Source organism: Amblyomma mixtum, chromosome 2 (assembly GCF_055824585.1).
Source record: "Amblyomma mixtum isolate Tamu chromosome 2, ASM5582458v1, whole genome shotgun sequence".
Classification (NCBI taxonomy): Eukaryota; Metazoa; Arthropoda; class Arachnida; order Ixodida; family Ixodidae; genus Amblyomma; species Amblyomma mixtum.
The window spans coordinates 154,761,129-154,776,190 of record NC_143013.1 but is presented as its reverse complement, the minus strand read 5'-3'; the positions used below and the strand labels follow the sequence as shown (position 1 = coordinate 154,776,190).

At 44.4% G+C, this 15,062-nt stretch overlaps 1 protein-coding gene across 4 annotated transcripts in view; it reads left to right on the top strand.

Annotated features, from left to right (window-relative positions):
• Positions 1-1,506: 1,506 nt before the first annotated feature.
• The window catches only part of LOC149361328 (uncharacterized), a 304,360-nt gene continuing 290,804 nt past the window's right edge, over positions 1,507-15,062 (top strand). Inside the window, exons 1-5 of one of the 4 annotated variants that reach the window (XM_089572661.1) lie at positions 1,507-1,846; positions 2,759-2,840; positions 3,412-3,486; positions 7,737-7,867; positions 13,689-13,797. In XM_089572661.1, coding sequence (XP_089428787.1) covers positions 1,831-1,846; positions 2,759-2,840; positions 3,412-3,486; positions 7,737-7,867; positions 13,689-13,797 — 413 coding nt within the window. In that variant the 5' untranslated portion in view covers positions 1,507-1,830. The remainder of the gene's footprint in view (positions 1,847-2,758; positions 2,841-3,411; positions 3,487-7,736; positions 7,868-13,688; positions 13,798-15,062) is intronic. The other 3 variants (XM_089572662.1, XM_089572663.1, XM_089572664.1) reach the window with 3 other exon arrangements.

Genomic DNA, 15,062 nt, shown 5'->3' with positions numbered 1-15,062 from the left:
CATTGCAGCTCGCCTGGCTTCTGCTAGCTCTGCTCCTGAAGGGGTCGCGGAAACCGAGCTTATTTCACTATGACGCGGGGCTGACAGTAAAACGGTGGCGAGGGTAGCACCTCAGTGCTAGCCAGTTCCGAATCGCACTCAGCTTAGGCGTCGATGTGCAATCGGCTAAGCTTAGCGACGACAAGGGTAGCTAGAGAGCAGCGCGCAGTTCGTCGGCCGGCGCGCCCGCGGGCGGCGTCGTTGCCGAAAGCTCGGCTCGCTCAATGATTGGCTCAGTAGCTCGCGAACTGAGCAGGCAAGGCTGGAAAATCGAGCAGCGAGCGTCTCTCCTGCGACTGAGCGAGACTTTATTCTCACGTTTGCATGCAGCATAGGTGAACAAATTTAGCACACATATATGCATCGAATATCTGCTGCCTTACAGCGTTTATTAAGCTCGTCCTCGACGTCACCGTTAGCGCGGAAACCGCGCATATCTTTATTTCACTACGAGACATGGTTCACAGTACAACGTACAGTGAAGAGAGTAGCACCTCAGCGCTAGCCAGTTCGAAAGCACTCTCAGCTCTGGCATCGATATGAAACCTGCCAGGCTTATCGACGAATACGACATCCAGGGAGCAGTGCAAACTTGTCGCCCGGCGCGCTCGCGGGCAGTGTCATTTCTGGAAGCTCGGCTCCCTCAATGCTCAGCAGCTAGCGACTTGGGCTCGCAAGGCTGGAAAACTGAGCAGCTAGCGGCTGGACTGCGACTGAGCCCACGTTTGCAGCACAGGTAAACAACTTTTAGCGCACATATACGCTTGGGATACCGGCTTCGTTGCGGCCACCTTAAGGTGATTCTTACGCTCGTCATCGAGGCCATCGTCACCGCTCGTGACGCACTGGCTGAGAACTACAATTCGAGTGCGTGCTAAAACAAGCTGCTCGTATTTCGCGGAACAATCTGAACTCGAAAACACAGTTGCTTCTATCGGCTTCCATGTGGGCTCTTGCTCAATTGTGAAAGTACACGCGAACAAGATGCGGCGAGTGCGAGCCGCTGTTGCATATCAGCTAAAGTGTGACGCAACTATCGGCGTAGATTCGCAAAGCAGTTGATATCAAAGTTATCCGCTTGTACGGGTCACAGTTAAGCTCTCAGTTTCGTGTAAATCTTCGTCGAGCATGCCCGCGTCAGTCAAAGTAATGCATCGCAGCTGCTCTCAATCCTACCGCTCACGTCCAACATATCCTTGATATGCACCAGCTTGAGGTACGGTGCATTTCTTTGCCCGTTTTGTCGCAATTAAGAGATTTTAGCTGGCAGCAAACGAAATTTCATTCCGTCAACAGCGTCGTCTGCGCCGTCGTCTGCTCCGTCGTCTGCTAGAACATCCGGGGCACCCTGGGTGATGGGATCACAGGATCGCAGCTTCTACAAAAGTATTTAAAAGCGCTTTAGTGTTCGAACTTAATAAAAAAATAAATTTACAAAAATTTTTATATTTTTCTTCTGAACATAATTTAAATATTAGTAGTAAAAAAGCGCATTTGAGTTGCAGTTTTTGAACGACGCAAAAACAAGGGCAAAGCCGCTGGCGCCGGCGCCATGTCAGTGCGTGCGTTGCCTCACGTTTTGTGTTATTTGGCTTTTCATGGCATTGTTTGAGTGCTTGTGCGGCGGACATGTGTGAAGAACAGAAGTGTGTTTTGGAAGCCAACGACGAGTATTACGCCCAGTCAACATCGGTGAGTTTGGACGGGCAAAGCCATGAAGAAAGGCAGCGCTACGACGTCTTATCATCTGGAAAGGCAATGAAGACGACGGCGCGGTTTTACTAAGCCTGGATGAGCTGCATGATTGGTGAGTACCGTCACCGCTTCTCTATTACTGATCTGTATTCACACGCGTTATTAGTGTGCGGCTATATTAGTGTGCGGAGGGATGGCAGTGGAGGCAGTCTGCGTGCGGTTGCCTCAGCTATAATGCGTTGCCAGAAAAGAACGGACGTATAGCCTGCGTGACAAGTCTTGCTTCATAGTCTATGTCTGCGTTTAGTACTCAGGTGCCGTGGTAAATAAAAATGCCACCAGAGATCACAACAGAGTTATGCGGTCGCTTGCTAGCGCTGCGAAAAACTACAGACAACGTTTACTACATTCAACTGGCATGGATTTGTACTGCGTAGAAGACGACGATCAGTGCCGCGGGTGACAGCGCTTTTGCGTGGACAGCTGAGAACAGGCAAGGGAACTGACAACGGGCGATTTTGCTCGCGGCTGGTACCCATCGGATGGATTTGTGCTATTTAGAAGATTATTATGAGCGGCAGTGCTGCGCGATGAAGCACTCGCGCTAGGCGAACTGCGAACAGACGACGGATGGTTTTGCTCGGTGTTTGTGCTCATCGGATCAGTGCTTACTTCTTAATATTCGTCATGCAAATTTTTTTGAAGACAGTGATCGCATGTGGAAGGCTGGCGGATATGTACTAGTCATTTTTAAACTTTTTATCTGTGCTTCCCCATTGGAACAGAATTTGGCAATATTATGTCAGTTAGGTCGTTCTTGTGTCTTCCCTGAACTGTAGGCGTCCATGCTTCCTCTCCTTCAGGGCACTGAACTGTTGGGGATGCAACTGCACACTTATTTGGGATTTCAAGCTTTTTGCTGTATGCCTCGCTTATGCGGCCCGCTCTCAGGTCGTTCGCAATTGGTGATGGTTTGTTATTCATTTTCACTTTCTCTTATTTATTCTTGGTTGACTGCCGGCAGCAGTTCTCCGCTCTCGGAACTGTTCCCAGGCACGGAACCCTACCCACAGACCTCCCTGCACCTCACTCACCAGTGTTCTTCGATATTTTTTTTTTGCTCTTGCCCCTACTTGCATTACCACTCGACAAATGTTTTGCTGTTTTTATTTGTGTGCAATTTGTTAAATGCACTATTAATTTTCGTATCATGCTCAGTTGTGACGTGAGATATCGGGCTCCTTGGTATTGAATGCATGTCTTTTGCATTCTCTCTTCTCATTTATGCAAGGTAAACTGGTCGACTGGGTGCTATGTTCAATTTAAGAATACATTAGACGCTGGTGCAAGGAACCCTAATAGTAATTAACTAAAGCCTGCGCATGCTATATTCGAATAGTTGGGCTCTTTTCATCATGCATAAAAATAAAGCGGTATTCCAGCCAGCTCATCTTTCAATGTGGTTATGACAGTCATGTAAATGTACTCAAAGAATGTGTATGGGTGTTTCACGTACAATCTCCTTATTTATTTTGTCATGGGCCACCTCATTGCTTTTTGTGTTCCTATATTAATACCTCATTTTAGTTTCTGAAGCAGTCGACAGTTTGTTTTGTTGTCATTCATGACATTGTCACTGGCACTGACAGCTGTTGGTCGGGACGTATTTATCTGCAGTTGCCAGCTGCCAGCATCTGCTGGGCCATGCGTGCTTCCTGCCTTCAGCTGTGCCATCCCTCCAAGCCATTCATGGTAATTATATTTTTCAGTTACGCATAACTTACCTGCCTGTTTTGAAAAATATTTTCAACATAGGCTCACTGCTGTGTTTAAAAATGCATGCAGAACTCTACATGCACTTTACAGCAGTACCTCAGCTTATTACATGAACATCAAATTTGTACGAAATATAGCCGCTCATGTAGCTCTTGACACTGCGCTGTTATTATAAAGTTGAGCCTGCTTCAGGTGCAGTGACTATTCCACACCTGTTGCCTTTTATGCATGTGTGTCCTCTAAAAGGGCCAAAATGTTCGTTTATCTTTTAAAAACGTTGTGCTGTACAATAATACTTTAATGGTATTTCTTGCTTGTACACTGAAATGTCAGTCAGTAAAGTAACATTGTATGATGACACCAAATCTTGCGTGGCATAGCATCCTTGCAGCGTACTTGGCAAGCTCCTGTCAGCGCAGATGTATTGCTGGTTTATTGCTGTGGCATGTGGTTATACTGTACAGTTTGTACCTCTACGTTCTTGAAAGTATCCTTGAAAAATTTTAAATTGGTTTTTGAGGAAAGGAGGTGACAGAGTAACTGTCTCGCATCTTGATAGGCACCTGAACCATGATGCAAGGGAAGGGATAAAGGAGGGAGTTAAAGAAGAAAAGAGGCGCCGTAGCAGAGGGCTGCAGAATAATTTTGGCCACCTGGGGATCTTTGTCCTGCACTGACATCAAACAGCACGCAGTTTAGCCTGTGTTCACTTGGGCCCGCATAAAAAAAAAACGAGCAGACCTTCATAGAACTAACATTTCATTGCACCAGCTACTTTGTAGTTTTTACTGCAGTGACCTGAAATCAACGGTTGTTTTCTTTGCACAGCCCACATACCCTGAACAAGATGTGATGATGCTAGACGAGGTGACCCTCTCTGCATAGCAGCAGGTTGGTTCAGGAAATGCGAAGACTCATGGAGAACCGCTCAGTTATATTTGATTTCATGTTATTATAGTATTAATGGTGAGTTGTAGTATAAGTGATGAATTCTTGCAAATGATTGAGGACACCAATACTCAGTGTGAAAATGAGAGCTAAATCAATACTTAATAATCAGGAAAGAGGCCTTTTTATGAAATGCAGTAAGGTACTGGAAGTCGAAACAGAATACACCTCGGCCAGGTCATGCGCAGGTATAGAGCATTTGAAAGAAATGGTTGGGAGAATAAGAAAGGGGTTTATTGCCTTAGGCATGCACTCAGAAGTTACGAGCAGCACCTAGTAGTATGCTCAAAAAGAAATTTTAAACTGCTTTGCCTTTGCTAAGCTGTCGGGAAAAGTGGGGTACTTTATAAAGGGCTTAAAATTGAGAACAGTGCGGTGAACCACTCAGGAAAATCATAGGGTTAATGATAAGAGATTGGGAGAGAACTGAGTTGGTTGGAAATAAATGCGAATTAAAATCTGAGCGGGAATCATAAATGGACATAGGCAGGACATACATTTTTTAAAGAAGCTGGCTATCCTTTTGGATAGTGGAGCGGTTACTCACAGCAGGAAATTGTGCTCTTCTTGCTTTCATTTTATGGACATATGCTTTGTGTCTTACATCTCTTGGCCTGCCATAGGCAGCATATGCTCATAATAAATTTTTACCTGTCTAATTATGTGGCATAGGGAGAATTGAACTACATAACCTCATCAATGCACACCCTCTCTGAAGTGAACTTTGTCAGCCCCGTCAGTCACCACATTGATGCATGTCACCCCAAATGGGAGCCGTCATGGTGGCTGAGTGGTTATTGTGCTTGGCTGCTGACCCGGAAGAGGCAGGTTCGATTCCAGCCAGTTTTGATTCCAGCTGTACTAGTCTCATTTCAATGGAGACGAAATGCTAGAGGCCCAGGTACCGTGTGATGTCAGCACACCTAAAGAATTTTCCAGTCCTCTACAATAGCGCCCTGTATAGCCTGCGCCGCTTTGTGGCATTAAACCCTTTAAGACCAAGTAAAGTAATGGATACATCATTTCCAAAAATTGTTTAAATTTATTATTTTCTAAACGTTAACAATTTTCTGCACCTGTTTTCCTTCGTCTTTCCCTCTTATTTCCTCCCTCATGCTGAGTAACAGGTCAGTGATTTTAAGTAAATATTTTGTTCATTTCATTAGCAAAGTTTCTCTGTCTCTCTCTATTGCTTTGCTTTTTGTATCTGCAGTATAGTATTATGCAGAAATATGTCAAGATTAGATCCAAGAGATATGGCCTAGATTTTAAGTTCTATAGTCAACCACACATTACTTATTACGCTATCAAGGCTTTTTTTTTGGCATGTGCTACCTGGTACAGAACTGATGTGGCCTACAGCGGTAAATATCGTTTGAATGTGCATAAATTGAATAGGAAGGCAAATTTCCCATTTGACTATGTAAATAGATTGGGCAATCATGTGCTCACAAAGCTCATAAACTTTTCTGTTTCCAAAACTTTCTGTAAAAGGCACTGACTCACTGAAATACACTACAGTTACTTTTGCCTAATCCCGATATTATTTACTGAAGATTGGTTTGAGGGAAAGTCCTCTGTGCTCGAATGAGTGCACGGCAGCTTGTCTTTGTCCAAAGTATTTGGAGAATAATGAATTTTGTTACCTGGCAGAGATAAAGCAAGGATAGCAGTGTTTTGTAATGTCCACAGGGCATTCTTCCAAAGCCCAGTATGCATGTAATTCCTTCATTTTGTGCAACATAAAATGTCTTCCCTTTACACTCATGGTTGAAACAAAATGCTGAATACTTCGCCACTCAAAAAATGAAGGCCATTGTGCTGCTCTACAAAATATCAGGCTGCAGCGGTTGTTGCGAGGCAAATTCACCAGGTTGTCATCATCATCAGTCTAACACCCAATGCAGGGCAGAGGCCTCTCCCATGTCTCTCCAATTAACCCTGTCCTTCGCCAGTTGTGGCCACCGTGTCCCCACAAACTTCTTAATCTCATCCGCCCGCCTAACTTTCTGCTGCCCCCTGCTACGTTTGCCTTCTCTTGGAATCCACTCTATCACTCTTAAGGACCACTGGTTATCTTGCCTTTGCATTACATCTCCTGCCCAAGCCCATTTCTTCCAAATAACCCACGTTTTTTTCAAACCTATTTGTCAGGCTCCGCGTTTTTTTCTCACCTATTCGTCAAGCTGCAAGCCACTTGCACGCTCTACAAACCTATTTAAAGTACATTATCCAGCATTGTTGGCATGGAGTGTGTAGTGCTAAAACAAAAAATAATACAATAGCTGATGATCTGCTAGAGCAACAGAATTCCAAGAGTTTGAGAAGGGCAGTGGGAGAACTAGCAAGGCGGGATAGCTAAATTCGACAAGCAGTGGACAGGGATCCTGCAACTTGTAGAGGACAGGCAAATTGGAGACTTGTGGAAGGGGCTGTAGTCTTGAGTGTGCCTAGCTGGCCTTGTGATGCATTGTATAGGGCCCTTTGTTTTTGAGTAAAACTGGTTTCTCCTGATTGTTGCATTCCAGAAAGATTCATCAAGATTGGGTTAAACCCAAGTTTCGCGTGCAAATGTGCCTGTAAGAAAGTGTAGAAGATTGATAATGCATGAAGCTAAAGAACCACTGGAGAGTAGTGGATACGTCTCGTATTTCTTCGTAGCTATATTGTTTAAACAGTGCTGGCTATTTTAATTCCTTTTTAATGCTTATTGCTCGTCGAGTTGCATAAAATTTTAGGATAAATTGAAAACTGCAGGTAGGTTTAATTACAATAATTATACCCGTATTTCTGAAGCTCTCTTCGAAGAGAGGTCCACATTTTGTGTGCATGCTTTGAATTTGATTATTTTCACACTGCAAAATGGAGGACAGGTCTGCTGTGAGAGGTTTTTTGCAATGAAGCGAGAGCAAGTGGTGCGGAATGCTTGTTACTGTGTCGCCCTGCCAATATTTCTAGAACCCCTGGGACCACTGAGCTTGTGAGTATCTATGACTCAAAAGCTCGGAGCTGATTGCCCGTTCCGTGGTTGTCTGTATTAAGCGGTGCAAGGCCAAGGGCTCATAGCTAACAAGCATATGACACCATAAAACTAGATGCAGTCAGGCTGGGACTGTGCAGTATGTCAGTGTTAATGAGGTCGTGATAAACGAGGTTTACTCTGCGAAGCTAGTGTGAAATAATAATTGTTCTTATGGAAAATATCGTTTTTTCTTAGTCATTGCAGCAATACAAGCATATCAAATCTGATATCTCTCACTCATCCCTCTATGTTTCAGTTTCAAGGGACCAAGATTTGCGTGGAAGTCGTGCAAGCCACAAAGTTGTGTGCGGCTTGAGCCAGCAACCAGGAGCAGGCTGGGAATTTGCGAATTGCCAGTGGTATTCGTTCAGTCAAGCAGGCTTTACTGTAAGTACAGTGTTTTCGCCATAGCATTTCTTTGAAAAGTACGCATTGAGCTTGAATAGGACAAGCTGTCGGTCTAGTTGGTCTGATCCTTTGTGGTTGACAGAGCTTAGAAACACAGACTGGGGTCAGAAAGAAAAAATATGAGGGCACAGGTGCTGACTACAGATTTATTCCAGAATCACCGAAACACTGCATATATAACCAAAACACAGGCGCCAACAGGTGGCAATTTTATGCACTCGTGGCAACAATAAGTGATATGGCCAATAGTGGGAAAACAACACAAACTAGAAACAGAAACCAAGACTTAGAGCAGGGAAGGATGAAACCATAATAAGGTTAAAGGAATAGTTTTAAGCAAGTCATTTTTAAGACCACCAGCACGTGAAACAGTGGAACGGTTTGACCAAAATTTTCAAGTACTGGTCTGATAACATGGAACTAAGACACTACACGCAAACACAGATCAAGGGCAGTGAAATAAAAGTAAAATGGCAAGAAAAAACATGCGGTGAAAAGAAAATGGTGATTGGGCAAGCAAACAAGAATTGGTCTACAAAGGTGAAGTGAGCTAAAAAACTGAACGAATAAAAGGGGAATAAATGCACATTAGCAACAAAGGTGAAGCCAACAATTAACATGGCTACAGGAGGAAGATGAGCTACTGAAAAAACGAGAGAGATAAAATATCAATATGAAATTCAATTAGGATTAAAGATAAAAGCAAACAAAAATTCGAAAATAGAGGAGTTGGCAGAAAAGTCAAGGCATGCAAGATGTTTTTAAAACCAGGGCTAGGTCAAACATCCTGAAGAAAGGCAATCTTTTTTTCTGAGGGTGTTCTTGCCCATTAATCCTCGAGCCTCAAAATCCCGGCGGCTCCCACCAGTTCGTCTTGTCGGCTTATTCTGGTGCTTTTTTAACACAATGGCACTTTTTCGAACATGGGTGGCATGGGTTTTTTCGGTCACAGTTTTGGCAATGGACTTGCAGATTTAGGACGTGCTTGTAGGCCAGTTGGTTGGAAATCGTTAGAAAAACCGCAAAACAGGATGGGACAAAGGCAGGCAAAACACAAGGCGGTACGACAACTGAACATTTATTGAAGAAATGAGTGCTCATATGGATCAGTTGCGCATGTAATCTGCAAACAATCATTGCAAAAACAACCTAGGGAGGGAAACAAATTCTAATACTTTCTGAAAAATGGACACAGAAGGCATGCTATCCCACCTATCTGGCTTCGACCTCAGGATGGCAACAGCCTTGAGAATTTCTTTCCAACTGGCCCTTTATTCATCCAATAATAATGTGCAGTTCAGTTTAGGTTAACAGTCTTTACAACTGGGACAGTGGACAGGCAGGCAAGGTTGTCCGGGCCTACCCAAGGAATGCTAATACTCTTGCAAGGGAGTGTTTCACCATCTACCAATTTGGCCGGTATAAAATCGACCACCGCTGAGAGGAATCGTGTACACCACCCCCGTTGCACATGGCATGAGGCATTCAAAAAGTACCGCCAACGGGCATGTTGTACGAGATTCCCCTCAGCTGTGCCCAGTTTTATATCGTCGAAAGTGGTAGATGTTTACACATTTGTTTGCAAGAGTATGCGTGTTTCTTGAGTAGACCCGAAGGCATTTGCCGTCCCACTCACTGTCTCATTGTAGACTGCTATCCCAAACTGAACTGCACACAGATTATTGGATGAAGAAAGGAGCAGTTGGAAAGAGAAATTGTCGAGGCTGTTGCCATCTTGATGTCAGAGCCAGATAAGTGTGTCAGCACGCCTACGGTGTTCATTTTTCAGGAAAATTAGCGTTTCTGTCTGTGTTTTCCCCGGTTGTTTTTGTTTCGTTTTTGAGCAGGTGATTGTCATATTTGCTCAGCTCTATGGTTGCCATTGAATTTTTTTGCCTCTTTACGATTGTTTGCAGATTACACATGTGACTTGTCTATATAAGCACTGCTGTTCAATAAATTTTCAGTTGTCAGTACGGCCTTGTGTTGTCACCTGCCTCTGTGTGATAGTTTTGTGGTTTTGCTCATTCCGACTGGCAGATTCCCGAGAAATGTACCCGATAAATCAATCTTATGCTCCCTTATCCTTTCATTGATGCCAATGTATACCTTGCCGCAAGACAAAAGGATTGATTAAATGCCCTCCGCGCATGGCGCTAAGGGTTTTCTGTGCTACGTGGTGCAGCGTCTTTTTTTTTTATTTAGGATTCCGCAACTGCAATAGGTGCTAGGGGGTCAGAAAAGGCATTGTCTACTCCTGCTTTCTCTCCGATTTTCTTAAGGTTCTGTGAAATTTACCTTTAGAAAATTCGAGAGTAGAGTAGATGCTTTTTTGCTGCCGCCCCCCCCCCCCATCACCTATCACACCTCTCTAGGATCGTCAATGAAAAAGAAAAAAGAAACAGGCTGCACTGCATTGCACAGAAACCCTTAGTGGCATGCACAAGAAGTGCTTTCTCAATCCCTTTTTCTTGCTGCAAGGTATACATTGGCATCAATGGAAGGCTAAGAGAGCATTACACTGATTTATCGGGTACATCTCTTAGGTACCTGCAAGTCCACTGCTGATAATGGGACGCAAAAAAGCCATGCTGCCCAAAGTTCGAGAAAGCCACTGTGTTAATAGAGCCCCGTAATAAGCTGACGCAATGCAATGGTGGAAGCCGCAGAGATTTTCAGGCTCCGGGGTGAATGTAAAGAACACGCTTGGTTTCACTCGGAGGATTGCCTTTCTTTGTGGATGTACTTGATCTAGCCCTGGTTCTACATGTGTGTTACATGCCTTGCCTCTTCCGCCAACTTCCCTCTTTTAGTGTTTTTCCTTGATTTTTTCACTTTTCCTTGATTTTGAATTTCACTTTTTTATATTTTATCTCTCGGCTTCACTGTACGTCATCTTCCACTTTTAACCATCTTAATTGTTGGCTTCACCTTTGTGGCTCATGCGCGTTTTTATTCCCTTTTTATCCTTTTAATTTTTAGCACACTTCACCTTCGCTTGTTGCTCAATTCTCGTTTGCTTACCCAATCGCCATTTTGCTTCTATTGCGTGTTTTTTCTTGGCATTTCTCCTTCATTTTTTTTTCACTGCGCTTGGTCTGTGTTTGTGTATAAGGTTTTTTAGTTCCATTTTATCAGAGCAGTTCTTAAATATTCTTTTGGTCAAACCTATCCACTGTTGGCAGTCTTTTAAAAATGACTTGCTTATAAATTTTTCTCTCACCTTGTTCTGGTTTTATCCTGTGCTGTGTCCTCTGGTTTTTGCTTCTAGCTTTTGTTGTTTTTCCACTACTTCTCATACCACTTCTTGTTACCACGAGTGCATAAATCGCTGCGTGTTGGTGCCTGTGGTGTGGGTATTTATGCAGTATGTCGGCAGTTCTGGGAAAAGTTTTAAGTTCAGTGCCTGTGCCATCATCTTTTTTGTTTCTGTCCCTTGTCTGTATGTCTGAGTGCTGTCAACCACAATCGGTGCATTGAGCTGACTGCTCTGCAGCTACCCATGTGTATGCAATGAAGTGGCTTCAAGAATAATGTGCACAAAAAAATTGATTGCTTAAAATTTCTGGCTTGTTTTTTACAAAAACATTTGGCATTTAAAGGGCTAAGAGTGCTCTGAAAATAAAAAAATTATGTGCTTTTTGGGGCCTTTCCTCAAATTTCACATCACCTTGTAGCGTGATGCAAGACGTTCAAGTTGTTACCCACAGCCGCGGTGGCTCAGTGGCTATGGTGCTCGGCTGCTGGCCCGAAAGACGTGGGTTCGATCCCGGCCGCGGCGGCTGAATTTCTTTGGAGGAGAAATTCGAGGCCCGTGTACTGTGCGATGTCAGTGCACGTTAAAGAACCCCAGGTGGTCGAAATTTCCGGAGCCCTCCACAACGGCGTCTCTCATAGCCTTAGTCGCTTTGGGACGTTAAACCCCATAAACCAAACCAAACAGTTTACTTTTTTGTTGCCCACTTATTGGCTGCCACCTTCTTTGGGAGGCAGTGGCATGGGGTTTGGGAGACAATCTGATTCCTGTGTGTTGGCTGAAGCTGTCTAAGCTTTTGGATGTGGGGAGCAGGTTCACGGTGCCAACTATTGGCTGTAACTACAGTTTGGCCATGACTGTTAGTCCTTTTCTGTGATGCAGTGTCATTTTTGTAATGCATAATTTGATGATGGAGAAGTCTCAGGGGTTGCGGTGCTCAGCTGTTGACTTCAAAGACACAGGATCGATCCTGGCCGCGGCAGTCGCATTCTGATGGAGACAAAATGCTGGAAGCTTGTGTACTGTGCGATGTCAGTGCACGTGAAAGAACCCCATGTGGATGAAATTATCAGAGCCCTTCACTATGAGATCCCTCATAGCCTGAGTCACTTGGGACATTAAACCCCATAAATCCAAACCCATTTTGGTATTTCTCAGCTTCGCCGCTGGCCTCTGCAGGCCAGCGAAACCTCCCACAAGTTGACGAACGGCAGTTTTTACACCATTCGTAAATGCCTACATAGACGCTACATCATTGGTGGCAAAGGTTGCCAGATGTGCAAGCGTTTCCGGTAGTTTTTCTCTGTTGCTTTCGTCAGGCAGCTTGCAAAAGATGTTTTACTAGGCTAATAAACGGTGAGGTTCTTTGTGTTCTTAAGGTGGTGCAGCGTTATAAAACAGACACTTAATAGCCATGCCATGCTTTTTTGTAGCCAAAGGCAATTTTTCGCCTTATTCTCATCATCATTTGCCTTTCATGCTTCCTCGAGGGATGGCAGTTGGAAGAAGGTCTCTAGAGCAGCTCCTTGTCTGAAGTAATGCCGAGTGGCATTCTTCAATCCTAACTGCTCATCAAATGGAAGAGCAGTTGTTTTCTCCACTCCACAGAGTGGAGACGGAGTATCGAGTTGAGGCGCACTTCTGAATTCGGCGGTTAGCCTTTCATAGGCAGCAGATATGCGCAATAAACTTTATTTGCTGTTAATCTTCCAGTTAAACACTAAATCCTCCTCATTCCTCATCAGTGCACACACTGTGTAAAGAACTTTGTCACTCCATTTGTCACCACTTTGATGTATGCCATCCCTAATTCAGGGGCTGTATAATTTTTGAAATTTTGTTGAAATTGCTTGAAAACCTTTGCAATTTCCTGCACCTCTCTTTTTCCCCCAAGTCCCAAACCTACGCAGAGTGCAAGTGGTTTTTTAAACTCCAGCTAAATTTTGTTATTCATCAAAGGGCTTTTCTCTCTACTGCTTTGCTGGGTGTATCTGAAGTATAATATTATGCACCAGTGTGTGAAGCTTTGCTCCCAGAGCTATTAGCCCGAGGTAGTAATTTTAGAGCATTGCGTTGCGTTCTCAGCCTGGTTGCGTTTTGAGCCTGAGTTGTGCTGATTCCACGGATAGAACCCAAGTTGGCAGCCTCCAATGCAGCAGTGTATCCCAGTAGTTGCCATGGGAGCCGAGGTGGTTAGATAATGGAATAAAATAGCAGGTGGCAGTGTGATGCTCGAGCACCACAGCTCGAAACTAAACTATATCGATCAGTATATGTATATCTGTCTGGCAGGCATTAAAGTCTGGCTGCTTAGTCACGACATTCCTCTAAAATTTGTGGGTGAACTGTTTTGCATGAATGTACCAGATGGTGTCATACGATTCAGCCTGTCGTGCAGCATAAACTTACTAGTTAATTAGAGCCTTTCTTGCAGCACGGATTCGAACTGACAACCTATGTTAGGTGTATTAATGCTCATTATTCGATCTGCTCATTTTTTTATATTCAACCACACTAACATTACTTATTACCCCATCTGTGCAGATTTCTTCTGGCACTATTTGAAGCTGAAGGGTTGCTCGGCTGAGGATCTCCAAAAGCGCCACAAGAAGGTGACGCGCTACCTGGCACAGAAGTGCTGTGGCCTGCGGCGGTAAATATCTGTTCAAGCCAATAGTCTCTTGTTATATGCATGAATAGATTGGGTAAGCTCATGTGCTTACAAAACTCGTAACTTGACTGTATTTCCTAACTGTCTGTATGGTACACTTAGGCACTGGAATAACCTGCAAATCTCACTGGAATTTGCCTACTATAGTGAGATACTGCTTTACCCAAGTTCTGCTTAAGGATAGTCTGCTACTCAGGTGACGCACAGAAGATTATATTTATGAACCAGACTGTTAACAGCACTTCTGGACCACATTAGCAGACTGTTCTGAGACCGCACGCAGCCAGGCTTTTCAGCGTGGAAGAGGCGGCTTTAGACAAGGCAGGCGAGCGCTCTGTTCCTGCACATTAAGTAGATGTCGGATGAATCTCGAAAAAATATGAACGACGCGCCAGGAATATGACTACTACAACCCTTCGGAGATGTGCAGTGCACAGTATACGGCCATGCCAGCGACATGTCTTTCTGTTCAAACTTTCTCTAAAACCGCTGTCACTTCGCAGAAGCAGGTAGCAGTATCTGTACTAAGAATTTGTATCTTAAAGGAAAAAAGAAAGCGCAATGTCCACCTTTGGCACGATTTCTGCAGTGATGTGCGTTCTGCCGACTGACAGTACACCGCTTGCTTGGTGTTGTAGGCCTAACATGTGCTTTACTCAAGGTGTAGCGAGAAGCGCTTTTGAACTAGCCACCAGCGATCACAGAAATGTCTACTCTGTTTACCGCCTCTACAATAACTTTATGGTGGTATGAACGTGCAGTTTTTATTCCCGCAACGTCTTCGTAAGTGAAGCGCGCGGAAAAACGGGCCAGGCGGACCGCCTCGCACTGATAGATGCGGGTTGCATGCACGGACTCATTCTGAGCCGTTGGCAGAACCGTCATTACAGGCCATGATGCACTTGGTCACACGTTGCATGCACGTCTGCATCTTGATTTCTATCTGGAAACAGCTTGGTTGACGTCACTTCTGTCAGTAAAGTGCCCTGCATGCCAATGTCTCTCCCATTCCGGACGGTTCCCGCCAGCCATCGTATGAAGCGGCGTGTGCATAGTATTGAAGAAGCGTAGCTTGTTGGGCCAGTTGGTGCATGGTATGTAGAAAACCAGCGAAAAGGACGCATTCACAAGGAGGAGAAGTACACAGGACAACGCTGGAAACACAACTGAAAATTCTTTACTTCCCCAACATCAGAACAGGCCGCACATGCGCGAGAGCACCACAAATGCTATCAAAACTCAAAACT